Genomic DNA, 26,057 nt, shown 5'->3' on the forward strand with positions numbered 1-26,057 from the left:
GTCTATTCTGATCCTTTGCCCATCTTTAATTGGGTTATTTATTGTTTTATTGTTGAGTAAAGTCAGGATTTTGAACCCAGAAATTCTGGCCCCATAACCTGTAGGCTTAACTCTCATGCTCTTCTGCTTCTTGCTACACATCATGGTTACAAAGTGGTACAAATTTTGTTTTGTTATTATTTATTCTACGTAAGAAATTGGGTGAAAAGGCATTTAAATGCTGGAAGACATACTTTCTCTTAGAGGGGATAATTGTCTTAGTTTGGGAAAATGTGTTTATAGCACCTTCAGAAAGGAAGGAAGGGGAAGAGGAGACAGTTTAACAAAAGACATAGCTAAATTTTCTTGTATGAGAAGATAAAGGAATTTGGGGGTTTGAGTGAACAGTCAAAAAGGATAGAAGATAAGTTCCTTAAAGAAGAGATTTAACAAACCATCATGTTTTAAATATCTTAAAATTTTACTTGTCAATTATGCCTCAGTAAAACTAAGAGAGAGAGAGAGAGAGAGAGAGAGAGAGAGAGAGAGAGAGAGAGAGAATGTCAAGAAGTAGAGTTTATAGATAAGTGACCAGTGAAAAATGTTTAGTGACAGGGAAACCAAGGAACTTGGGCTGTATGGCCATTTACATTGCTAAATTGTAAACCTCTCCATCTTCCCAAACCATCTTGGAAAATCTACTTCATACACAATATAAGCCCCCAGGAATTCACAGAAATCTTAGAGAGATTATTGGTTCTCCCAATAGATGTAGGAAACTTTATGGAAAGTCAAAAAACAGAATGACTTCACTGATGTTAGGTTACATCTTTGTCATTAAAATATATTACAATGACCAAGGATTGTTAAAATAAATATGGCGGAGTAACTTGCTGAGACCTGAAACTTAGGTTTTGCTTTTCACTGCTGAGGAAAGAAATATCCATGTTGATTTCTGGGGCATGGGTGTAAGGGGTCAGAGGTCATATTAATATGAATGAATCCAATGGTGCCCAGCACTGAAGGTATGTGGACAAGACATGAGTAATGAGATTTGAAATGTATGGCTCTAGAAGCCAATCAGTGGAAAAGTCTTCCAATCATTAGAAGTGTAAAAAGTAAGTGGAATGTTTGGTTCTCATCAATGCCTAATCAAATGGAAATTATTTAATAATATAGAATACACAATTACAAATGTACCAGGTTTTTTCTTTTTTGATGAGAATACATGACAAATAATTCATCAGAATTTTTATGTTCCCAAGGCAGCAACACTACAAATTAAGTGTATGTGACTATGTAAGAAATCACCTAATTTATACAACTATCAATTATTAAAAATAAATTTGAATAGAACCTCAATCTAAGCATTAGAAAACATCAGAAAACCGAAATTTAGAGACATTTTACAAAATAACAGAACCAGAACTTTTCAGACATTCTACATAACAACTACATGCAATGTGGGATCCTGGACTAGAAATAGATCATTAATGAGAAAACTTGTAAAATTAGAATGAGGCCTACAGTTTAATTAAAAGTATTATACCAATGTTACCTTTCTGCTTTTGATAATTATACTAGGGTTATTTAAGATGTTAACATTAGGGAAGCTAAATGACGCATGTATAGGATCTTTCTGCACTATTTTAAAACTTTTCTGTAATATTTAAAAGTAAAATGTTTTTAAAAATAAATTTGATCACCCACAATAGAGGAAAAGCCCAATTTTATCTTTTTATTCTATGTAAAATTGTATTTACAGTCATTGTCATATGAAGAAGCCATCAAAAGTGTGCAAAAATAAATAAGAAAAAAGGCATTAAATGTGTTAGGCAGTTAATAAAAATATAATGTCATTTTCTAGATTTTGTGGTATTTTTGGCAATTTTTAGATTTTAAAAATTTGTATGTTATTGAATTTTTTTATAATCATCTTCTTGTTTTTGTTTTGCACCTAATATTTATTCATAGTATTGTATTCTTTTCTTTAAGAGTCCTCTAAATTGAATAGACATCAGGCCTACAACATTGGTCTAGGTCCGCCTCTGATGAGGTTTTATTTCATAAACTGGATAGTGAGTAACTGTGAGTATTTATATTATTCTCTGTACTCTTTGGTTTCTTGTACATAGAAAATAGGAAAACATTTTTAAGTAATCCATGAGGTATTCCTTTCTTGCATCTGTCTTCTTCCCTGCATTCGATGGTTGTGAAATTTACACAGTGAAATGTACAAATCTTAAGTGTATATTTACTGGGTTTCAACAAATACATAGATCCATGTAACCCAAACTCCTATCAAGATATAGAACATTCCCTTCACCCAGAAAATTCCTCATAAAGGATGTTTTTGAAGTATATGTGTGCGCAGATCTCGTAGTAGATTAGAATGATCAGAGGAAGACAGAATTAAGCTGAGAGAAGGCAAAAGGATTAGGACCATGGGCTGTAAGCAAGTTAGCTTGGTTAGACTCCAGTTGAGTCAAAGGCACAAAGTACTAAACAAAACATTATTGTGCTCTAACCCTTTTCAATAATATATACACTGAAATTACATCATCCAGTTATCCTGAAGGCCTTACATCCTGGAGGGCAGTGATTTTCAAATGGGGTAATTTTGCCTGCCCCCATCACCCACCCCTCAGATCCAGCGGAGAGTTGACAATGCCTGAAGATATTTTGATTGGCTCTGGCCAGGGGGGCTGCTAAATATCCTGCAATGAACAGGACAGCCCCTTAAAAGAAAGAATGATCCTGCCCAAAATGTCAGTGGTACCTGTTGTAGGTAAGGGGAAAATCAGTAGCAATCTGTCTGTCTGTCTGTCTCTCAAGATAATGTGTTTATTTCACCTTTTAAAATTAAGAAAAAATAACAATCATCATTATTGGGTAAAACAGATATAAAAAAATGTGCTTCCATTTTGATGAAGCTTGGGGTAGGGACATGGGAAGAAGCATCAAGGTCCACATGGCTGTAGGTGGAAATGTCTTTGTGGTGCCATATAGGCGCTGTTAGGGAAGTGGGGAGCAGTTTGTGGCAGGAAGACTGGAACTGAGACCTACTTTTCTAGCTTCCAGAATCTGTGATTTTTAAGACTATGGGAGAGGAGGGGGAGAAAGAGAGATTTATTGTTCTTCCTCCTGCTCTAATTCATAAGATCCTCGTTTCTAGGGTAACCAGGATAATGGCAATTGAATTCATACCAAAGGTCAAATCATGGAGCAGTTTTCCAGCTGCAAAACACTTGACCCTCTTTCCTCCAATATCTTCTAACCTGTGATTAATATTGCAGGAAGAGGGCATTTCGCAATTGTGTTGCAAGTAAGAAAGGAGGACTATTTCATCACTGATTTCAGGTCCGTTTGGCACTGTTTCTTCTGGTGTTTTCATCCTGTTATGTATATCTATGTCTGTCTCAGGTTGTCAGTCCCTAAAAACAAGCAGGTATTGTTATGCCCCGACTCATATATCCATGAATCACCAAGAAGCCAACACTGATGCAAGAGCAAGAGGGAGTTTATTTCAGACTCGAGTCCAGACCGCAGTCCGCACACCTACGGAGCAGTGAGTAGGAGGTGGTTCCGAACATGGGGCTTCAGGGGGATTTGAAGGGAAAAATCGTAAGCATGGGGAGTGATGTCTTGGCATTACAGGATTGGTACAACGAGCTTGTCGCTCAGCAGGATTGACTGAGTGATGGCGCCAAGGAACAAGGCAGGGAATTTGGAGAGTTACTTTCCATAGTTGCTCTGATTGGCTGAGTCTAGGGTGGGGTGATCATCTTGCTATCTGCAGCTTTTCCGGGAACTGGCCTGTGCTTACGATGGAGTCTTATACCTAAGATGGAGTCACTTTGGTTCTTCAGTATCAGATTGGTCCATGATCTTTTTGGTGTCATTTACAGTGTGATGAAGTCAATCATAATGACAGCTTTGCTTATGTGGCAATGCACGTTTAAGAATATCTCAATGTCGAGTTGAAAAACAGCTTTGTTTTGTGATATCACAATGATTAATTTAACAAAATGAACAAGTCGTTTCAAAGTGAGCTGGGTCTTTAATTTTTAATAAGCCACACAAGGTATGAAAGGGTACATTCAGTAAAATCTTCCTACTCTTGTCCCTCTGTTCTCCCAGAAAGAACCATTGTTATCCCTTTCTTGTTATCTTTTCTGAGTTAGCCAATGCATATACAAATATGTCCATCTATTCCCTCCATTTCAAAACAAATAGTAGAATATTTTAAACACTGTCCTTGCTTTTTCACCTAATGTCTCTAAGATTCTTTCATGTCAGTATGTTTAAAAAGTATTTATTCTTTTTCATAGCTATGTGGTATTCATTGTGTGGCTGTGCTATTGATGGACATTTAGAAGGCTTCCAAACGTTTGCTATTACACACAATGGTGCAATGACAACCTTATGAATACGTAGAAGTGGACTGTCCAAGTCAATGGGTATATGTATAGTTTTCTAGCTGTTGCCACACTTCTCTCTAGAGGTGGTAACAATTAATCCTCCCACTGGCAATAAATTATTACTTTTTCACATTCTCGTCAGTGAACTATGTTATAATTTTTTTTTTTTTGATTTTTGCAAATCTGATAATTGGTGTCTCTCTTCTCTGAGTTAGGTTGAAGAGCCACTTATATTTCCTTTTTTTGTAAACTGTTATTTCGATTGGGTTTTTTATTCTTTTTCTTAGTAATTCGTAAGAGTTCTTTATATACTAAATGGATTAGACTCTTGTCTCAATATATGTGATGAATATTTCCCATCACCTCCCCAGTTTCTCTTTTGCTTTACCTGTGTATGGTGGTTTTTGTCATGATGATTTTATTTTATACTTTCTTTTTTTAATTTCTGGGTTTCCTATATTATTAGAAAGGCCTCACCACTCTAAAATTATTTTAAAATCTGTCCAGTGGGTCTTCTTAATACTTTAATGATTTTTATTTTTTATATTTATATCTTTGATCTATTGGAAATTTTGGTGTAAAGAGTAAGGTAAGGATCAAATTTACTTTTTCCCAACTGGATACGAAGGTATTATAATACTTTATTAAATAATTAATCTCCCCCAACACTTATTTGAAATGTTTTTTTATTGTATCTAAATTTCCACATGTATTTGGGTTTATTTCTGGGTTTTCCATTCTGTTCTATTGATTTGTCTGATAATTCACTTTCCTGTACCACACTATTTAAATTGTTATAGCTTCGTAATGTAATTTTTGAACATTTGGTAGGACTAATCAATCACCTGATGGCAGTCTTTGGGTTATAATATGTAAGTTTTTTTTTTTAGCCAACTATTTGTGTATTTCCATAATTCTAAATGCCTTATGTGCTTTCTAATATCTTCTCTATGTTTCTCCAGAGCACTGCATACTATTCCTTAGGGTCCTCTGCCTCACAGACAAACTCAAGATAAGTTGAGTATCATTTCCACAAATGCAGAGGATCTCGGATTTGATTCAGTAGAAATGGGGAGCCCAGAAAACATTAGTGCAAAAATATCTTTATTTGAGGGTATTTGAGGTGCTCTACCTTTAATGGTATAGCACTGTGTCTGTCCCTCTGGTTAACTGCAGCCCTGATTACATGGGCTAGGGAGGACTCTAAGCATAAAACACCAACAGATCTTGTTTTTACATATAATCTATGAGTGTCACCAGGTGTTGGGAGAAAGAAACTCTATCTAATTGATAGGACTATGTTGGCCCAGTGGACATCAATTTCTAGAAGGCAGGCATTGGGGAGCTCCAGTAACAAGATATCAGGGGCTTCTGGGAATTTGTGATCTCTGCAGCTGACATCGTTTCAGGGAACTGGAACCAGAGATGGGAGAGGCAATGTAGGAGTCAAGAGAGATTGCCCTTGGAAATTATCTGATTGCTCCTTATTCTGTTTATCATGTCCATGGAATTCTCAAAGGGGCAGCAGCTGTCTTTGGAGTACTTGGTATAATGCCTGGCACCAAAAAGTGCTCAGTGTTTATATGCTAAATAGATAGATGAATAGGTGAGTAAAGGAGTGAGTACCTGCCTGCCACAGGTATTTTTTCATCACTCATGTCCTCCAACTTCATAGGAAGGAGCAGAACTAGGACATGACTCTTGGGAGGCCTGTCTCGACCCCTTGTCTGTCATCCTGTCCAAGAGAAAAATCCTGAGTGAGCAAGGGCTGTGAATCCTACTTTTCCACCTCTGAGAATTTCTGCAAGTGTTTTTTCTTGTGTTTCTACTCTTCATTAATGATAGTCAACTGAAATATCACTCACATACATTATCTCTCTCTCTTCTACACTAAAATCTTCAGTAAAAGTAAGTGGGATAGTGAGGGAGACAGGAACCAATACAGCTAATTATAGTGGCCCACTCTTGTATAGTTTTGACTAGTAGTCTCTGTCTCAAATTTTCTACCAAGTAATTACCTGTTTAATGCTTGTGTGTGTGTGTGTGTGTGTGTGTGTGTGTATTTTTTATTTTATCATGCCAATTATACAAGGGAGGAAACTGAGTTAACAGAGGTTTAGTAACTTGCTCAGGGCCACAGAGCTTGTAAGTAGTTCAGTTGGGATTCGAACCAGGAAGTCCATTCTACAACACATACAATGAAACATTATACCTTTTCCTTGGCATGGTGAAGTATAACATAAAACAGAAAAGTACACACATCAAGTGTATGACTCAATAAAATTTGACAAAGTGAGTACACCTGTGTAACCAGAGCCCAGGTGAAATAATAGAACACTATCAGCTCCCTGCCCGCCTTTCCACCCCTACCCCCACCCCCACCCCAGGAGTTCCCAATAAGCATCACCTTAATCTTTACCCCTTTCCCACCAAGGGAAACTACTGTCCTGACTTCTCTCACCCCTCTTCTGGGGGTTTCGTCCTTGTCTTCCTATATTAATCACATTTGTATTTCAAGTATCATGGGGTCTGTTGCTAAAGTTAAAAATATCCTATCTTGTAGGAATAGAGTTGGGAGTGGTTTGAGATAACACATTCTCTAGATAAGAGAAATTATTGAGCGTGGGAGAGCTAGGGAGCAGTTGCTCCATTTCCCCTCATTTTCTTTGCTAGTTAGCGTGAAGTTCTACTCCTTCCTCAGTTGTCCTTCTCTAGGACTACATCTCCCAGCAGGCTGTGCTCTGACAGCTCTCGGATTTAAACAGGATACTCTTACAGACAGGCTGCTCAAGGGTAGCTGGAGGTGGGAGGAGCAGAAAGGAGCTTCAAGGAGCCAGACCAGGAACCCGAGCCAGAGTTGGAGTCAAAGCTGCTTTTGCCAAAGAATCAGCAACTACAGAAGTTGAAAAGATGCTGGTTATTTTGGGACTGCTCACCTCCTTCCTTTCTTTCCTGTACATGTTAGCTCCAGGCATCAGGTTTGTTTTAATTCAGTAACTCATTCGACATTTTACAAAACTCTGAAGTGGGAACCATGGAGCTTGTAAGTAGATGAATTTTCAGCTGCTAAAAGAAGAGAAATGGATGGGAGCCGAGGGAGAGCAAGTCAGGGCAGAAAAAGCAGGACGGAAGGAGGTGATTATGGATACCGTGGTAGAAAATGAGAAGGAAGCACCTGGGGCTGAGAGGCTGCTCGTAGTGGCCTAAGTGGATGACTCTGTTAAGTAGCTTGACAGACAGCTTAGATGAGAGTCCTTGCTCTTTCAGTCTATTCCTTTGGGTTCCTCTGAAGTTCTTCCTTCACTGCTTCTAGTCAGGGTGGCCCTGCTGGTTTACTGGGTGGTTACTGCCTTGGAACTAACTCATCGTTAAGTACTAGGCGTTTGGGGAAAGAAACAAACTCTCTCCCCTCAACTAATGTTTTGGAATCGCTCTTTAGCTGTGGGATTTCTGGAGATGTTAAAGAAATTCATGTTCTGAGTAGAGAATTTTAAAATGGATGATGATAAAGAAGGTTATATGGACATATCAGGGACAGAGTGTTGCTCTAGATCCGGCATAGAAACCTGAGCTCACATTTCGGTTTTACCGCCATTAGCAAGTGACTTGGACTTCTTCGAGCCTCAGTTTTCTTTACTGTAATATGGGGATAATATGAGAGTGGTCGAGAGGGTTAAAATAAGTTCCCTATGGAAAGTGCCTAACCTAATGCCTGGCAGTCGAATGATGCTTAGGAAGTCACCTGTACCCCGTCCCATCTTCTTTCTGGAACTTATCAAGTCAACTTATGTAAAAGGATAGTCTCTGCACAGAAGTGTGAGCTAGGGAGGTTTTCTCTCTGTGCACTGAAGGCTGGAATGGAATCTCTAGTATGATGGCAGAAAGCCTCTGAAGATACTGGCTCTCTAAAACTGGAAAGGGAGCCCAAGAGCAATATTTGTCTGTGGGACCCCTCGAGGTCCTGTTCATCAGTTACTCACCGGTGATGCTTATTGACGACCTAGGGCTCAGGACCACTGATTCCACTGATGCTCTTTGCCCACCATATGTTTTAATGCAGGTCAGAGAAGGAAGCTGACCTCTGGGAACCTCTAGAGATAAGAGCTTTGTTATGTTTTGTTATCTAATAAGGAAGGTCTCTATTGGCACTGGCTGAAGAGCACTTATTCTGTTTGCCCAGATGACCATTTGTAGCTTCTGGACATGTGTCTGTTCAACCTGAGCATCATAATGAGCAGGAGACATCCTTGCTCACTGGGAAAACATTCAGAAGATTAGCTTCTTTAGGTCTCCTGACAACAAAAGAAAGAAATCCCTTTGAGGCTGGGTGGATTTAATGTATATCAGTCTGGAATTGGGAAAGATGGTGCATGAATGCTTTTGTTTCCCTTGCCTATAGGAAGTTCATCGCTGGTGGGGTTTGTAGGACAAATGTGCAGCTTACTGGGAAGGTAGCGGTGGTCACCGGCTCCAACACAGGCATCGGCAAGGAGACGGCCAGGGAGCTTGCTCGCAAAGGCAAGTCCTTCCACTTCCATGTCCACAGCATGGCACCTCTTGCCTTTCTCACTGTGGCTCTGCCCACATTTCCTTGTCTTTCCTCCTGGACTTAAAGGATCTGGCCAGGAATTCAAGAAACCTGGGTTCAAGTTAAGCTGTGACACCACCCTGCTATGTGCCCTTAAACAAACCTTTCCTCCCTGCTCCCTTTCTGGTACATAAAGTACAGAAAACAATGAGATCGGTGTATAGAATTAGTCAAGTCCATTGTTCTAAAAGGAGATATTAAGCAACATTAAATATCAGAGTATAAAAATTAGAGTTTCTAGCCTGGAGTTAAGCTGAGCAGTACGCAGTGAGAATGCTGAAGTGGCAAGATAGCCCCTCACTGCTTTAGAGCTGGCTTTAGAATGCTCTGTCCACCAGTCCCAAGCTCGCTTACTGTAACTCTTCTTAGCCTAGAGTCTGAACACATTGCCCTCTCTTTGTTTTGGCCCCAGGAGCTCGAATATACATGGCCTGCCGAGATACTCAGAAGGGGGAGTCTGCCGCCAGTGAAATCCGAGCTGATACAAAGAACTCCCAGGTGCTGGTGCGGAAACTGGATCTATCTGATACCAAATCCATTCGAGCCTTTGCTGAAGGCTTTCTGGCAGGTAAGACCCCAGTGAGTAGCTGGAAAAGCAGGAAACTTGGTGTGGGAGAGCTGCTCTAACTGGAACTATTGCTAACCCTACATCAGAACCCCCTCGTTGATCTCACTGGACAGATTCTGCCACATTAATCAGCAGGGCAGGGAATCCACCCGGGGATGGCAGGTGAACAAATTGGGCAGGATCCTTGTCATCTCTTTGCTTCAGCAATGGGAATGTTGAAAGTGTCACCTCCCTTTGTGGACTTGCACCTTGACATCAAGATGTGGCCCTGATGCCACTCTCTTTCATCCTAAGAATCAACCTTCTGTGGCTGCAGGTGCCAAGTGAGGTCGTGCTGCTGCCATAATTGTTCTGCATCATGGAAAAAGACCAGCTTTTACTAACAACTATGAAATCCATGAGAGACAGGGACCATGTCTGTCTTGTTCTACCACTGTATGCCTAGTGTCCAGCAGAGTAGGCCTGCCCCAGAGTCAGTACTCATTATGTTTGATGATTGAACGGATGAATAAATGAATGGTGTCCAGGAAGATATCAGTAACTAAAGTTAGAAACCCAAGAGACAGTGGTTGTTGAATATCACTAAGATAGATCCAAAGGCAAAGAGCAAGTACTCAGGACTATGACAGGCAGCTCGTGGACTCCTTGCTAACCATAGGGTCTCATTGGTTGTGCTACAGAGGAAAAACAACTCCATATTCTGATCAATAATGCAGGAGTGTTCATGTGCCCATATTCTAAGACAGCTGATGGCTTTGAAACCCACCTGGGAGTCAACCACCTTGGTAAGTATCTTAGAGTGACTGAAAAGCGAGGCTGACCCCACTTTGTCCTCTGTAGGAAGATGACCTTATGCCAGTGCCAAGAATCTGCAGTGGTCCTCATAGAGCCCAAGGTTCCAGTGGACTGGACATATTCATATTTTGTTCAATCCTTTCCTGACCAGTCCAAAAAAAAATGAGATCTTCTTACCCATATCACGAATAAACCCCAAAGCTTTGGAGATACAAGGAAGAAGAATGCCAGTCTTGGATGGGGCTGTGGTAACACAAGATTTGCCAGTGAGGGCCAGGCGTCGGGGGTGCAGGAGTCTGTTTGGTTGGAGGAGGATCACATCTATAACTGAGGGCCAAGCAAGCCAAAGATTGGTCCATGGAGGAGGCAAAACTTGAGGACTTAAGGAACGAGAGAGGCTGGGGTTCAGAGTTCAAGGCGATGGCTCTAGTGAGGAGATCATGGAACATGTTCTCTGATCCTAGGAAAATGATATTTTCCCTGACTATTCCATCCTTCCTTCTGTATTTGAGTGTACCTGGACCCACAGTTATGCAATCATGACCAGGGCAGGATCGGAAGCCAGCACATGGCATTCCTCCTGACTGGGGCGAAGGCAGCCATACAAACAAGTACAGATTAAGTCTATATTGCCTTACCTATAGTTTAGCTCTCGCCCTCTCCTTAAGGAATCCACTAATCGAGACTGGCATTAGCACTGAGTTACATCAAAATTTGTTCACACCCAGAAGAGAGTGAGATAAGGCTGAAGTCCTGTCATCAGGTCCCACATCCTGAGCCTGGGCAGCCACTCGACTCTTCAATTTTCCTGCCGGCTCTTCTTGCAGGCCACTTCCTTCTCACCCACTTGCTCCTGGAGCGGCTGAAGGAGTCTGCTCCTGCGCGGGTGGTGAATGTGTCATCGGTTGTCCACCATGTTGGCAAGATTTCCTTCCATGACCTCCAGAGTGAGAAGAATTACAGTCCGTTTTTTGCTTATTCTCGCAGCAAGCTGGCCAACGTGCTTTTTACTCATGAGCTGGCCAAGAGGCTCCAAGGTAAGTCTGGAGAAAGGGCCAAGGTTAAGACAGCAAAAGCAGGGTCTTTAGTCCAAATTAGAGGTTCACAGAAATTTCTGTAGTCAGGTTGTCAAACGTGTACATTACAGTAGTATCTCTGTGCACTGAGGAGAATGAGGTTATGAGCATAATAATAACAGAATCTTTGCTCTCAGGAAGCTTAAAATTGAATAGGGGATAGCAACCTATAAGGTTACCTTACATTTATGTCACAGCTTATTTCATATCTATTATCTGATTTGATTTTTCACAACAACCTCTTGCAGAGTTCGGGTGCAATGGTATTTAGTATCAAAACACAGATGGTAGAAAAGTAATCATTAAAATAATAGTGATTAAAGTAATAACTGAGTTTTGTGTGTGCAATTTACTATACATGTCTTAACTCATTTAACGCAACATTCCTATGAGGTAGATGCTATTGTTTCCCCCTGCTCTACAATGAAGATGTAGGCACAGATATATTAAGAAACTTGACTAGGCAAGTTTCCAGGACTGAAATCCAAACAGTCTATCTCCAGAGTTCCTGCTCTTTACATCAGAGTTCAGACCTTGGCCCTACAGCCTACTTGGGTATGACCATTGGCAATTTACTTATCCCCTCTGTAATGAGAACTCAGTTTCCTCAGCTGTAAATGTGTATCTTAATATTACTTACCTCAAAAGCCTCTTTGAGAATCAAATGAGATAATTCATGTAAAGCATGTAGCACAGCCATTCCACATAATAAGTACTGAAAATTGTGGAGGCACCAGGGATGTTTTGGGGGCATGTTAACCCCCACATCTCCATCAACACCCCTTAATCTGCACTTCATTAAATGTGCTTACCTGGAAAATGCAGCTCAAAACATTAGCTTCCCATCTTTCAACCAGATTGCTTCCCCTAAGTCCCTCCTATAGAAATTCCAAAGATACCATTGTCAATAATAGATACTATTACTGCTACTGGTAGTACAAATGGTACATGTTGTTGTTTCTATGATTAATACTAAAGCCACAGAGAAAGGTGACATTGAAATAGGAGGACCTTCAGCTAAGGAAGCACTCCTTTTGGTGCACAGAAGGCTGTGAAGACTATAGGTCTGTCTGGAAGAGATCAATCACTAGTCAGATTTTACCTGGCTAGCAGCAGCACTTTCTGAACGCTGGGGTTTTGCTTCTTGAGTCCTTTCTTCTCACTTGTGCATTTTATGGCAGGAGGTGAGCTATGTCAGTGGGCTCAGAGTATGTCCCTTGTCTAACTGTGCTTTGTCTTAGGCACTGGCGTCACCACCTACGCAGTACACCCAGGCATCGTCCACACTGAAGTGACCCGGTACTCCTTCCTGATGCACCTGCTCTGGAAGCTCTTCTACCCCTTCTTCAAGTCAGCGTGGGAGGGAGCGCAAACCAACCTGTACTGCGCCCTGGCTGAGGGCCTGGAGCCCCTGAGTGGCAAGTACTTCAGGTACGTGGAGGCAGTGCAGGTTCTCTCCACCACCTGTGTGTGTGGTGAGGCACAGGGCTCCCTGGGCTTGCACCGCAGGTGGCTGAGTTTGTGCCTGATCGTGGAATCCAGGTTTGGGTTGGGCCTGCAAACCAAATGCTATTATTTTTCCAAGGGAACTTACATTAGAAACTTGGAAAGAGATGCTTTTATGGCTTTCTTTTGTACCTGTGTGCCATGTTCCCAAGAAACTTTGTAGCTTTCTGAGAGCTGTTAGGGAAGACTATTGGTTATGCCTTGTGAAGAACGTTAGCAGGTCCTCTGGATTGTTTTTCTCCTTCTTGAAACTTTGGCTGATTTTTTTCATAAATTCTTTAATACCATTTGTGGTTTGGACCGGGACTAACACAGAGCACTAGGGCAAAGTCACCTCTCCCCGGTGTGAACTTTGTCTCCAAATACTGCCAAGATTGGCACTGTTAGAATATAGAAATAGACATTTCAGGGTTGAGTCTTATCACAAACTCCATGTGTAATTAGAGTTTGAGAATAAAGGGAAGCCCAAGGTTAAATCTCCTTCCTATTCTATGACTTGATCCAGCCCAGTCTGCTCTTCTGTCCCACTTTGTTCAAGGCTGTTCATTGGAGCACCATTTATTAAGTGAAGCATTGGAAATAACCTTAGTGTCCAACAATAGGGGAATGGACAAATGATTATAGCTAATGTCGTTTGAGCTTTTACAAAGTGTTGGGCACTCTTCTAGGTGTTTTACATGTATTAATTCATATAATCATCACAACCGTAAGAGGTAGATAATATTGTTTTCATTTTACAGATGAGGGAACTGAGGCACAGAATAATTAACTTGCTCAAGGTCATATGACTTGTAACTAGTAGACCTGGGTTTTAAACCCAGGCAGTCTGGCTCTAGAGCTGTGCTGTTGAGTACGGTTGCCACTAGGCATACGTGGCTATTGAGCACTTGAAATAGGGCTAGTCCAAATTAAGATGTACTGTAAGTATAAAATGTGCAACAGATTTTGAAGACATATATGAAAATAGACATGTGAAATATCTCATTAATAATTTTTATAGTGATTACATGCTGAAATGATCTGGCTGCATTGGGTTAAATAAAATGTATTGCCAAAACTAATTTCACCTATTTCTTTTTACTTTTTATAATATACCTTACAAATTTTACCAGAGAATTTAAAATAACATCTGTGGCTCACATTTGTGTTTCACGTCATATTTCTATTAGACAATGGTACCCTAGAATCTGTGTGTCTAACACCACTGCCTTAAATATGTGATAAAATACTCTACAGTCACTAAATAAAATATTTTCAAATAATATTTGACAGGAAAATGTTGGTGATACATTATTGTGAGAAAAAACTGCAATACAGAATTATATAATTATTCATGGTAACTACCTAGAAAACAGTTTGGAGGGGCACACAGCAAACAGTGGTTACTTCCAGGGAGTTTGAGGAAGCATTAGAGGGAGTGTAAAGCATTGTGACTTTTTACTCCAGGTATTTATTATTAAAAAAAAAAAAATTAGGGTTATATATGTACTACTTGCACAATTAAAATATACATTTTAACAAGAGAGCTATCCTCTGCAAACTAGCTACAGTATGATCTTAGTTTTATATAAAAGAAGGACTATATATCTATTTATATTTTATATACAAACAAAGCAAATAAGAGTATAAGGAAAAGTAACTGAAGAATAAGCTTTTCATTTTTATCACTACTGCATTTCCAAGTATTGCACAGGACTTTCATAATTAAAAAATAAATACTATTTAAAAAACCACTATTAGCGCTGTGTTCTGCCCCACCCTCTCATCCTTCTAGCCCATCTCCTACTCCCCCACAACAAAACGGGTGCTTCATAAGGGGTCCATGGGGCACAAGTGGGTCTGTGGATAGAATTCAAGGGGTCTGTAAATCTGGATGGGAAGATAATTTCATCTTTAATTTCACTGACCTCCATCTGAAATTTGGCATTTCCTTTAATTATGAATGTAGGCTATGTACTGCAGGGTCAGCAGTGATACCTGTGACTTTGTTACCAATAAAACTACATATATTTTCATGTCGTACAGCAGTTGTTGCAGATTTCGCAGGATATCACTTCTGCTCACCACGACTGAGATCTGGTGGTTATCAAACCCAGTGCTAGCTCTTGTTATAGACTATATTAATAAAGTATATCACAGATTTACTTTTACAACATTTAAAAACTGCACTTGAATATAATCAGTTTATTTTCATCCAGTATATTTTATAATTTAGAAATAGATTCTAAGAGGCCATGAACTTTTCCAGACTATCAATTTCCATTCCTAGATGTTCACGTTTTCTCTGCCCTTTAGAGACTGCAAGAGGGCCTGGATGTCTCCAAAGGGCCGAAATAACAAAACGGCTGAGCGCCTATGGGATGTCAGCTGTGAGCTTCTAGGAATTCAGTGGAAATAGAGCTAATAGAAGAGTCATATCTTTATCCGGCCCAATCCACACTACAATGAAAGGGGACCAAGGAGAAAGCCAACCTTGAAGGATTGTCCTGCCAGCTGGCTGCTGTTGTGAATCCTGCCCTGCTCCAATTCTCCGGACCCTTCTGGACATATGACTTATGAGGGTGGTTCACGGCATAAGATAGTCACCCCAACAGAGCATTCTTCTCTGAGACTTGCAGTGTTGGCCACCCTCTCAGGCAAGAGAAGTAGGCAAATGCCAGCTTGGGCATGAAGATGGCCAAAGAGCCTGGGAAATTAGGTCAATTTCCTCACCAGTACCAGAAACATCAGCCAGCATTGTCAGCTGAGACGACAGGAGCATCAGCATTACCTATTCCTAGGGACTGTAGACTTAAACTCTTGATTGATCGCTTTCCTCTTTGAAATATTAGTTACAACTCTGGAATCTGGACCAACTCAGGAACATCTTGGCTTAACCTTCACCAACTTTGATTCTTTTCCCTGAGCACCCTGGAGCCATTGCATGAAGCCGGAACTTCTCATTTTCTGTTTTCAGTTCTTTTTTAAAAATTAAAAGAAATTGTTTTTTAGCTTTACTGAGATATAATTGACATACAACAATGTATAAGTTTAGACCTTCCCATTTCAATCATGTAGATAGTTTTTGTCCTTGAGTTCCCTTTGTTTCAATTTAAAAGAAATAAAGACTACACATATGTCTCGCTGCCTTGTTTATTTTTTTAGGGTAGCAAGAGAGAAATGGAACAAAGTGAGAAGCCAGCCTTCTGTTTTAGTGAGTAGCATCTCACCCTACCCATCACCTATAACCTTTTTATAATAGCTCATCTTATAATGCATTTTTAACATGGTGCACAGTAAGATGTTTCAGTTGTGTATTTTCTCAAGTTTCTTCCTGCTCTCACATTTTATTATTTAAGAAGAGATAGGAATGACTTCAATTACACAGATGCTGAGCTCCACTATAGCTGAAAGCCAGAGGTAGTATGGGAATTCATTTAATGTGATACACAGATGCAGAAAAACTAAACCCCTATAACCCTTTACCTGAAATTGTAGCTCTTCTCTATTCTGGCCTTTCTGCTATCCTGTGCTGTAGCCCTGGGTGACCTGCTTCTTACCTTAATGGTTGCAGGCCACCGAGAAGAGGCAGGGAGATGTGCCTAATCTGTTAGCCAATTGACCCAAGAAGTCATGTTACTGGTTCCAGTCCTACAGCATCCAAAGGGCACCTTTCTGCCCTTCCATAGCAAGTAGACTTAAAACAACAACAACAACAACAACAACAACAACTTTTTTATTATGAAAGTTTTCAAACAGACAAAAGTAGAGTAAAATAGTATCATGAATCCCCATGTACCTGCTTGTCATCCAGCTTCAACATTAACGTTCTGTCAGTCTTGTTTCATCTATATTTCCCCCATGGCATTTTTTTTTAGCTTATTATTTAATTACTTTTCCTGACACTCTTATTTGCTTTGTTTGTATATAAACAGATATATAGTCTTTCTTTCTTGAAAACACATTCCAGGCATCACACATTTACCCACGAATACTTTAATGTGAATATCTAAATAAGAACTTTCTTTTTTTCTTTCTTTCTCTTTCTTTTCTTGCTTGCTTGCTTGTTTGCTTGCTTTTTTTTTTTTTTTAATAAAACCATAAAACTATATGTGAACAAAAAGAGAGCTATGCAATAAACCTGACAAACTCAGGACCACACGGCAGGCCTGACAAACTCAGGCACCAACAGTAACCACACTGGATGGTCTGATCGCAAATTTCTAACTGGGCAGGTTATGGTGGGTAGTCACATCCAGGCCTATAGCTTCCTTTGGCAAAGGTTGATCTTTACCTGGAGGGAGCTCTCTCCACTGTTCTTATGCATCTAGGATAACATACCTCTGAAATATCAGAGTAATTATCTTTTCCGAACCCCTCATTGTTATCTTGTTCCCCCACAAACTGTCTCTATGTGTTGTAAATGTTAATTATTAAATTATTGTATCCACCTGTTTAAAAGCTACATGTTTCTCTGTTTTGCCTTTTATCCAATCCTAGAGATTCCTCACTTTGCTTTTTCCTTCTTCCTTAATCTACCACCAGTGGGGTTCATGTAACCCTCCTTATGTCTCCTCTTTTGAGTCTAACGTATAAAATAAGCTGCAAAACTGCCATTCTCTAGAGCATTTTCTCAATCCATTGGGATTTCACTTCCCGGGAACTGTCATCAGTTTGGCTCAAATAAACTCATAAAAATTCTCTACAGGTTTGGACGTTTATGTTGACATGTAATTCCTGACAACATTAATAATTCCTTAATACCATTCAATACTTGGAGTTCAAGTTTCCTTGGTTGTCTCATGAATGTCTTTTTACTGCTGGTGTGTTCAAATCAGGAAAAGGGAAAGGATTCCAAAAAAGTGGAAGCTTTTCTTTTCAAGAAGCCCCCCTCCCCCGGCAAATTTCCTTGTGCCTACAAGGTTCCCTCCTGAACCAATCACTATGGCTAGGAATGAGCTATACTCCGCTCCACAGGGGAAGAATAGTAACTAACATAAAGCACTTATGTTAATTAGGATTAGCCGACCTCACAAGAACCCTCAGAGATAGGTACTATTGTTATCTGCATTTTACTGATGAGGCAGAGAAATAGCTTTGCCATGACTCTTGACTGCATTCTTAACAGAGCAAAGGGGTGTTGGGGGTGCGGTTATACTGGGGAAGCAGCCAATATGTTCACTCTTGGGACCTGGTGCCTCATAAACTGCTGGGTCCAGTTTAAAGCCTGGTGAAGAATGAATGGGAAAAAGAAGGGGTAAAAACAACAAAAAACAAAAAGGCCATGCGAAGGTGAGGAGACAGGGCTGGTGAAAAGCATGCATGGTATTGGTGATTCTGGATGTCTCCTCTGGGCTAGAGGAAAGAAACGTAAATCAAATACCAGGAGTGTAAGATGGAGGGCAAGCGTGCAGGGCTGCTGTCTGTTCATAAAGGAGAGCAAGGATTTATACCTATGCACGAGTTTAAGTGCTACGCAAGGTAAACACCGAGGCAGGAGGAGTGGTCTTGATGTTGGGGCCTTCATGCATGTCAGAGGTGGCTGGTGGTGTTAAGGGTGGAAAATTTTCAAATGGCCAAATTATGCTAATGTTCAGGGTGTAGTTCTAGGAGATATTCTGTGCAAAGATATGGTAATGACCAGCCTCTGCTTCTGTAAACCTGCTTGATTGTTTTATGTGGTTTTAGGCTTTATAAGCTGTTCCCCATGGAGGGTCTGGGCTGATCTCCTCTGATCCTGCGTGGTAGAGAGTCAGTCGCTGGCTGGCTAATAAAGGCTCACAATTCATCTCTATTGGCTCCATGGGTCTTAGATTTGATGGCACCACAACAGTTGTAGGTAGAACAAAGCCATGCATGTTCTGCAAGGGGTTGGCTCCAGCTGCCACATCCAGTCAACAAACTGGGATTGGCGTAGGGTGAGTACAGTAAATCAGCTCACAAGGCAGGGTTCCTCCACTTCTGCACATTCAAATACGATCATATACATTAAATTGGAATATTCTCTGTATAGAACTTTTTCAGAGAGAATCCCATGCTAACACATTCAAAAGATTATTTCTTAAAATTTATGAACTCCATGTGTTGTGTGTGTTTGAAACCCTTTGGGCTATTATATTCTATTGTTGTGGTGCCATCAAATTTAAGACCCACGGAGCCAATTGAGATTAATTATGAGCCTTTATTAGCCGACGGGTGACTGACTCTCCCCACTAGAGAATCAGCCCCGAGCCTCTAGAAAGAATAGCTTAAAAAGCCCCAAAACCCCCTCTAACAAGCAAGCAGGGTTACAGAAGCAGAGGCTGGCCATTAGCATATCTTTACGCAGGATAACTACATCCTTAACATTAGCATATCTTTGCACAAAATATCTCCTAGAACTACACCCTGTTTAACATTAAACAATGGAAGCAGAAGTTGGCCATTTGAAAATTTTCCACCCTTAACAATAGCTCCAGCACAAAGACTACCTCAGTGATGATTTACTGCTACAGATTACCTTGGCTGGTGCCTGACCTTGTCCCACTCTGTTGCGGAGACAGTTTGGAAGAAGAGTAGGAGTCTGGAAATGTTTAACTAACACGGATAAGGGAGAGGAGGAATGGCAATGCTAGCATCCCCAACCCCTATCTCCATGGCTTTTTATTAAGTTTCACTACATGCTGGCTTTGTAATTTAACAATAGTTACTATCAGGTTAGTAAATATAAGCTACAGCCAATTCCCAGATTCAGCCTCAAAGCCACCACCATGTTCTCAGGTATTTCTTCTCATGTATCTTTTTCTTATCCTCCAAAGTATCCTTTTCTAGTCCCTAGAGCAAGAAGTCTCAGAATCAGTCAGGCGTGTGCACCCTCCCTGCAGTGTGTCCTTGTGTGCAAGACCACATCTGCTTCTAATATCCTTGTTGCTCCAAGCACCAGACATCCTGCCAGAAACATTCTGTATGGCAGGTGTCTCTTAAAACACACTCAACTCTGTATTCTGTGTTGCTACGCCTCCAAGTCCTGGATCTACCTTGGGTCTTTGGCCTCTTTTATATGAAACAGACATCCACTTTGAGCATGATTAGGCCAAAACCATAAAATATTTTGCAAGTAAATTCAAGGAAGGGTTGACACTGAACAGTGGGAAAGAGCATGGATATAACTCAGAAATAACTAGAATTCATGCATCAAGTATCACTATGGCCCCCTCTCTATAATATTTGCCTTTCTCCAGTTGTGAACTTCACGTTAGAGTAAGTGGCAAGAAACCTGGCTGTTGAAAACTCTCCAGCTTCACACCTTGTGGTTTCTACTATGGAAGAGACACTGTAGCTATTTTTAATTTGTCGTATTTAAAGGACCCCAGGTTTGGCTTGAGTTAGATGCTAACTATGAAGCATTCAGCTATGATAAGAGAGGAAGAGTCATGTAAAAATATGATGGCTGTAGAGGTGGTGTTTCAAATCAGAATGACAAACTATTCAATGAATGGAGTTAGGCAAACGCTATCTCACACTACTCATAAAAAGAAATACTAAACAGATTAAAAAGCATAAAAAATTGTCAAAGTATTAGAAGAAAATATAGAATATCTTTAAGCCCTTAGAAGAGGGAAGGCCTTTTTAAGACATGAAAAGTAAAAAGTATACCCATCAAAAAACACCAAAAAGAGAGCTGAAAGTTAAGTGATATTGGCGACCATGTAATTCAGGTCAAGCGTCCTGGGAAATAGACTTTGAGATGGACATTTGCAAAGAAATTTGTCAAAAGTACCCTTGGGATCAGTACTATGGGGGAGTAATGGAAGTGGCACTGAGCAAAGAGCGAGTGGAGCCGTGGTGTGGTACAACACAGGCGTAGGTGACCCTGGTCCCTCAAGGAGTTCTGGAACTGAGCTGTCCTGAAACGCAGAGAAGAGGTTAGTTTTTGTGTCTCATATTGACAGATCACTGGATGTGGGCAGCTTCCAGGGAGGGGACATGACCTGGGTAAAGTGGCTTTTTTCAGTGAGGGCGAGTTCTAGAGAAACTCAGCTGAGAGCTGTTAGCTACCTGTATTTCCAGCACCTGGGGAAATCTGGTTGGCATCCCACAGCATCCACTGCAGTGATACATCTCTCAGACAGAGTGGTACCCATATTATATAAAGAACTTTTACTTCTCAATTAGAACAAGACATAGTACTCAACAGAGTAGTTAGCAAAAGATATAAACAGGAAATTAGCAGAAGAAATAAAAATGGCTAATATACCTTAGCAGTGATCGGGGAACTGCAAATTAAAAGATGCCATGACGTCATTTTTCAATGATCAGATGGTCAAAAGTTAGAGCACTTAGCAAATGTTGGCGGAAATTTAGAAAATAGGTATTTTTATATACTGCTGGTATAAATAGAAGAAAGAGTGAAGCCAATTCTACCAAGCAATTCTGCTGGTTAATATCTGCAATGACATTAGCATATGTGTGTAAAGAGGCATTGTTTGCACTAAGAATAAATTAGAAATAACCTAAAAGTCCATCCATGGGGGAAAATAAATAATTTTGGCATAATCATACAATGGAGAAGTAAACTTGCTTTTGGAGTAATTACACCCCCCCCAATAATTATATTTAAAAATTAATTATACATGCACATATACATGCACATGTATTGTTGGATAAAGTGTTGACATGCAGAATGATGAATGTGTATAGATGATAAGATTTATATTTAAACGTTATATACATATAACATGATACCATTTATTTTCAATGGGTTAATATATAAGTATAGAAAACCACAGAAAAAAGATCTAAAGCCATATACACAGAACACATAAGAGATGCTGCCTCTGGGAAGGATTGATAGGAAATAATATTTCAATTTTTTAAAAAGCAGAATATTTTCACATTTTACTTTGAAGTCAAAAATTAATTTCAGCAGACACTGTGGGCTGCCGCTGTCACTGTCTGTGACTGATTAGCCTATTGTAGTCTCCTCATCCCTAACTGTATTTTAAAAGAAATAAAATGCCAACGCCTAGGTCTCACCTCAGAGATTCACGTTTTCATTGTTCTAGTCTTGGGAAAATGTTTTTGGAAGTCCTGGGTGATTCTGATGTGCAGCTCAGGCTGTGAATCCCTGGTCCAAGGCAACCATGGTGACCACATTTCCTATGCAAGTGGTTGGTTATGGAAAAGGCATGTGCCTCAATCATGACCCATGGGATATGGAAGGAATCTCTCGGGTAGCTTCTGGGAGGCCTCCTCATTGATCTAAAAGTGAGACACAGGAAGAAATTTTCTGTCTTCTTCTGTTAGACATTTTCATGGCTGAATCTACCATAATTATCCTGAGTAATGAGTAGGGCTGAGTTGGCCCAAAAACCCAGCTCACATTGCTAAGGATGGTAGAGGGAAAGAGGAAAAGAACCTGGGTTGCTAATGATAAAAACGTAGTGAGTCATTGAATTAAACAAGACTGGAGCTGCCTTCCCCGAGACTTCCTGTTACATGACACAATAAATTATCCTCATTGTTGAAGTCTATGTCCTAATCGATAGAACAGCATTATGCTGAGCTACATAAAATTGCTGACATTCCACTATTTTTTATCTACTTTCCCCCTATCATTCCTGGTAATCTAAGGCAAATGTCTTCCTGAACTGCTTTCATTACCTTCAATTTCTTCAACTGTGAAGTGGAATTTTAACACCTGTTTCATTACGTTTTTCTCCACTGCAAAGATCTGTCATCTTCTGTTAATGTTAGCATCCTCAGTGATAACCGATCTAACTTTCCAGTTCAGTGTAAATAGATTTGGCATACTTTCACAGATGTTCACCCAAATTTTCATCTCAATCAGCTGAGAAGATCATAAAATAGAAAGTACAATTTGTTCTGACAGGAGTAGATAATAGCTATAATGAATAATGCTAAATTTTAGTGGCTTAATACAATAAAAAGTTATTTCATGCTCATATTACAGTTCAATGCAGGGATAAGAGAGGGAGGGTGTCTCTAGTCCACATAGCTTTGATTTCATTAAAATCATTAATTTTGTTGTTTTTTATCATCCAGTATTTTGTGTTCTAATGGAAGTAGTCAACTAAAGAAATTTGAAAAAATACAAAATGTAATTGTATTCAAAATATATGCAATTTAAACATATTTTCACAAAAGTGTAAATTAAAGAAAGGCAAAAATAAACATTATTTAAAAATGTCATGGGTTATTTTTCTTCTAAAATAGTTAAATTATCTATCAAAAATTAAAAGGCAGAATACATTATTGCTATGAATATCATTTTAAATCAGTTATTTCAGTAAAACCAATTTTTTAGTTTTTGAAAACTTATTTCTGTGAACTTTTCTAACAACAGAACTATTCATGATTCTAATGTTCAATGTCCATTTAGTTGCCAATGTAAACAATGCATGTTTCCTCTGCATCTACAAGTCTACCAATTTAAAAGCAACATGAATTGTTTATTGTTTAACCTGAATATACAAGTGTTGCAAACACACATACATTAGTATATAAAGAGATACAAGAAAATAGACACTCAACAGTACTGAAAATGATACCAGTTTTAATCCAAGTATCTAGTACACTCACACTGGGGAAGAATTTGACAAGTTAATTTGTCTTTTCTTCTCCCCAATTGCTCCCCCTGTTCAAATTCTCCCTGCGCTCAGCAGTGGCAACTTCAAAGCATGTGAATGCAGTCAAGATGAGTTTTCCTGGGGCTTAAACAGTGTTAGTCATGAGAGCAGATGTTCAGGCTATTGGGTTGTTATGTCAGAACTAAATGCCAGAGCATCAGTAACAGAGATGTTCAGGTATTCCTAAATAAATTTACTATATTCTGGTGCATTTTTGTGAAATGTAGGGCTTTTAAAGGTGCACAACCAAGAGAAGGAGCCCTTCTTACCTGGGCCTAAAGACAATGCTCTTCATATCGCCCAGGTCTCTCCCTTGCCAATTCTCTGGCCCCATTATCATCCCTGTCTAGCAACAGTCAAGCACGGAAGAATGCAATGCTTTGATTTCTATATGCTAAGAGTGCTGCTGGAGAAAATTATTCAACTTGGCAGAATGGAACCACTATTAATCACCTGTCCTCAATTTCAACTGGGCTTTCAGCACTGCCTCATTTCCTTTTCTATGGTCAACGATGGATCCAGAGAAGCTTATATATCTTAAGAAGAGAATATAAAATCACAGATAGAAAATTAGGTACAAAAGTCGATGCTGATCTAGAATGAGAAAAACAAACAAACATGAGTAACTAGAGCCATGGGAATGTAAGGTCCGCTGAGCTCTCTTTAGGCAGTTTACCAGCAATGCTTGCATAAAAGTGCTTTCTGATAGCAACCTGGCTTCCCCTTTCCAACTAGAATGCAACTCCCAGCAATACTAACAGGGGTCCAGGCAAGCTTCAGAAGCTTCACAGTGCAACTGTCTCTGAGTTTACAACACCTAGTTTATGTCCTCTCCATATTCTCAAGACACTCAACCTACTAGTTCCCTTGAACTGTTAATAGGTGATTTCTACTCTGACTTCATAAAGAACATGAAAACCATCAGTTGTAAACTCCCTCAACCTTCTGCTACCAAACCAACAAACTTACCTGTATCCCATTCATATTTTCTTCCTTTCCAGCTTCTATAGCAGAAGAGGTGTCACTCCATCCATTTTTTAATCTTTATCTTACAAATTTCTCTTACAACTGTCTCTTAGTTTCATTAAAGATAGAGTTTATGTTTCTGTTGGCTCCCCTTCTTGGCTCTTTCCTGTTCCTGCTCTCACTATAAGGCCACTTTGCAGAAGCACTCATCTTAGTCTGAGGTAGGGGTAAGAGATCAGAGAATACTTCCTGAACCAAGTGGCCTGAGTTTAAGCAAGACCTGAAGGATGAGTTAACAGGGGAAGGGGCGGGACAAAGTGGTGCAGGCAGGCAGCAGGCTCAGAAGGTGCAAAGAACATGCCACATCTAAGAATCTAAAAGAAATAAAAAAAAGCCAAAGGTAGGAAATGGGTCGTTTGACCTTGAGAAACTTAGAGTATGGACAAAGGTTCTTGAACAAATAACATCAAAATGTTTCACTTTCTCAGCTATGTCTGGGTCAGGACATTGTACATTCTATACAATTTAATTCAATACATTTTTATTTACTGGTAAATAATACACAATTTGTAGGTGACTCAAACGTGAGAGCAAGAGATGATCCTTACCCTCGAGGAGCTTATGGCCCATGAGGTAAATAAATGACAAGTACAAATTGACTGTCAAGTGGGCAGAATAGGAGAGCTTTAAGTGACACAGAGGGTTAAAGAAGTAAATTTTATGTTATGTACATTCTAACCATAATAAAAATAATAACACATTCCAAGGATCCTGGGGTTTGTATCTGCTTAGAAAGACTTCCCATACCTCGAGATTATAGAGAAGTCTGTTTACTCTTCTAGAAATGTTATTTATTAATGTGGAGTTGATAGGAGGTGCAACTTTTGGATAGCTATTTGAGGGAAAGAAAAGAGGCTTCTGCAATAGTCAGGGGAGGAAGCGGCAAGGACCTGAAGTAAGGTGACGAATCGAAGGACCGGGTTCTTCTGACTGGGAAGGTAGGATAGGATTTGTTTTTCAACTAGTTATGTGCTTGATGTACAGTAGGTACTTGAATGTTCGTTGAATGAGAGGGGGAATAGTCAGTACAGAGAACCCCTGAGGTTTCTAACCCAGGCAGCATGCACAGTAGCAATAATACTATTAATACTATTAATATTCACTGAAGGAGGAAGATAAGGTTATGAGTGAATTAGGATGTTGTATTTTGGACATGCCAATATTTTTAGGTGTGGCTTAGCCATGTGGGTGAGTTCCAAAAAGAAGTCGAAAGTCAGGTCTGATGCGGAGAAGAGTTTAGGCAGACAAATTTGCTTTCGAACTCAGCCAATCAAGATGATTGCTGAGACTGTGGGGATGCAAAGGAGAGTCTAAGAGTTTCAAGAGAGAATGGATAGAAGCTTGAAGAATTTTAGCCTTTCAGTGGGATGAAGAGAAAGGACAGCAAGAGAAGCAAATACTTAGTAGAGCTGCCACTTGAAATGGGCTTGAAGAAAGGGTCTTGATGACAGTAGACTGGAGGGTGGGGTACTGGAGATGGTGAAGGGTTCC

The 26,057-nt window shown here is 39.9% G+C and overlaps 1 protein-coding gene across 2 annotated transcripts; it reads left to right on the top strand.

The window, feature by feature from the left end:
• Window positions 1-7,192: 7,192 nt before the first annotated feature.
• RDH12 (retinol dehydrogenase 12) lies at window positions 7,193-16,058 on the top strand. 2 transcript variants are annotated; one of them, XM_016131345.2, is made up of 7 exons: window positions 7,193-7,378; window positions 8,800-8,918; window positions 9,401-9,556; window positions 10,237-10,341; window positions 11,179-11,388; window positions 12,669-12,858; window positions 15,229-16,058. In XM_016131345.2, exons 1-7 carry the CDS (start codon window positions 7,311-7,313, stop codon window positions 15,329-15,331), a joined length of 951 nt encoding a protein of 316 aa, XP_015986831.2. In that variant the 5' UTR covers window positions 7,193-7,310; the 3' UTR covers window positions 15,332-16,058. The 2 variants fall into 2 exon arrangements, with proteins under 2 accessions (XP_015986831.2, XP_015986832.2); XM_016131346.2 differs by lacking the exon at window positions 10,237-10,341 and having other exon boundaries at window positions 7,206-7,378.
• The last annotated feature ends 9,999 nt before the right edge of the window (window positions 16,059-26,057 follow it).

The sequence above is a fragment of the Rousettus aegyptiacus genome, unplaced genomic scaffold (assembly GCF_014176215.1).
Source record: "Rousettus aegyptiacus isolate mRouAeg1 unplaced genomic scaffold, mRouAeg1.p scaffold_m13_p_3, whole genome shotgun sequence".
NCBI classification, from domain to species: Eukaryota; Metazoa; Chordata; class Mammalia; order Chiroptera; family Pteropodidae; genus Rousettus; species Rousettus aegyptiacus.

What these genes read in the sequence shown, in the direction of transcription:
- RDH12 (XM_016131345.2), top strand. Translation starts at nt 7,311, where the DNA reads ATGCTGGTTATTTTGGGACTGCTCACCTCCTTCCTTTCTTTCCTGTAC. An exon ending in TGCTGAAGGCTTTCTGGCAG is followed by an intron (nt 9,557 to 10,236) that starts GTAAGACCCCAG and finishes GTTGTGCTACAG; the next exon opens with AGGAAAAACAACTCCATATT. An exon ending in GCTGGCCAAGAGGCTCCAAG is followed by an intron (nt 11,389 to 12,668) that starts GTAAGTCTGGAG and finishes GCTTTGTCTTAG; the next exon opens with GCACTGGCGTCACCACCTAC.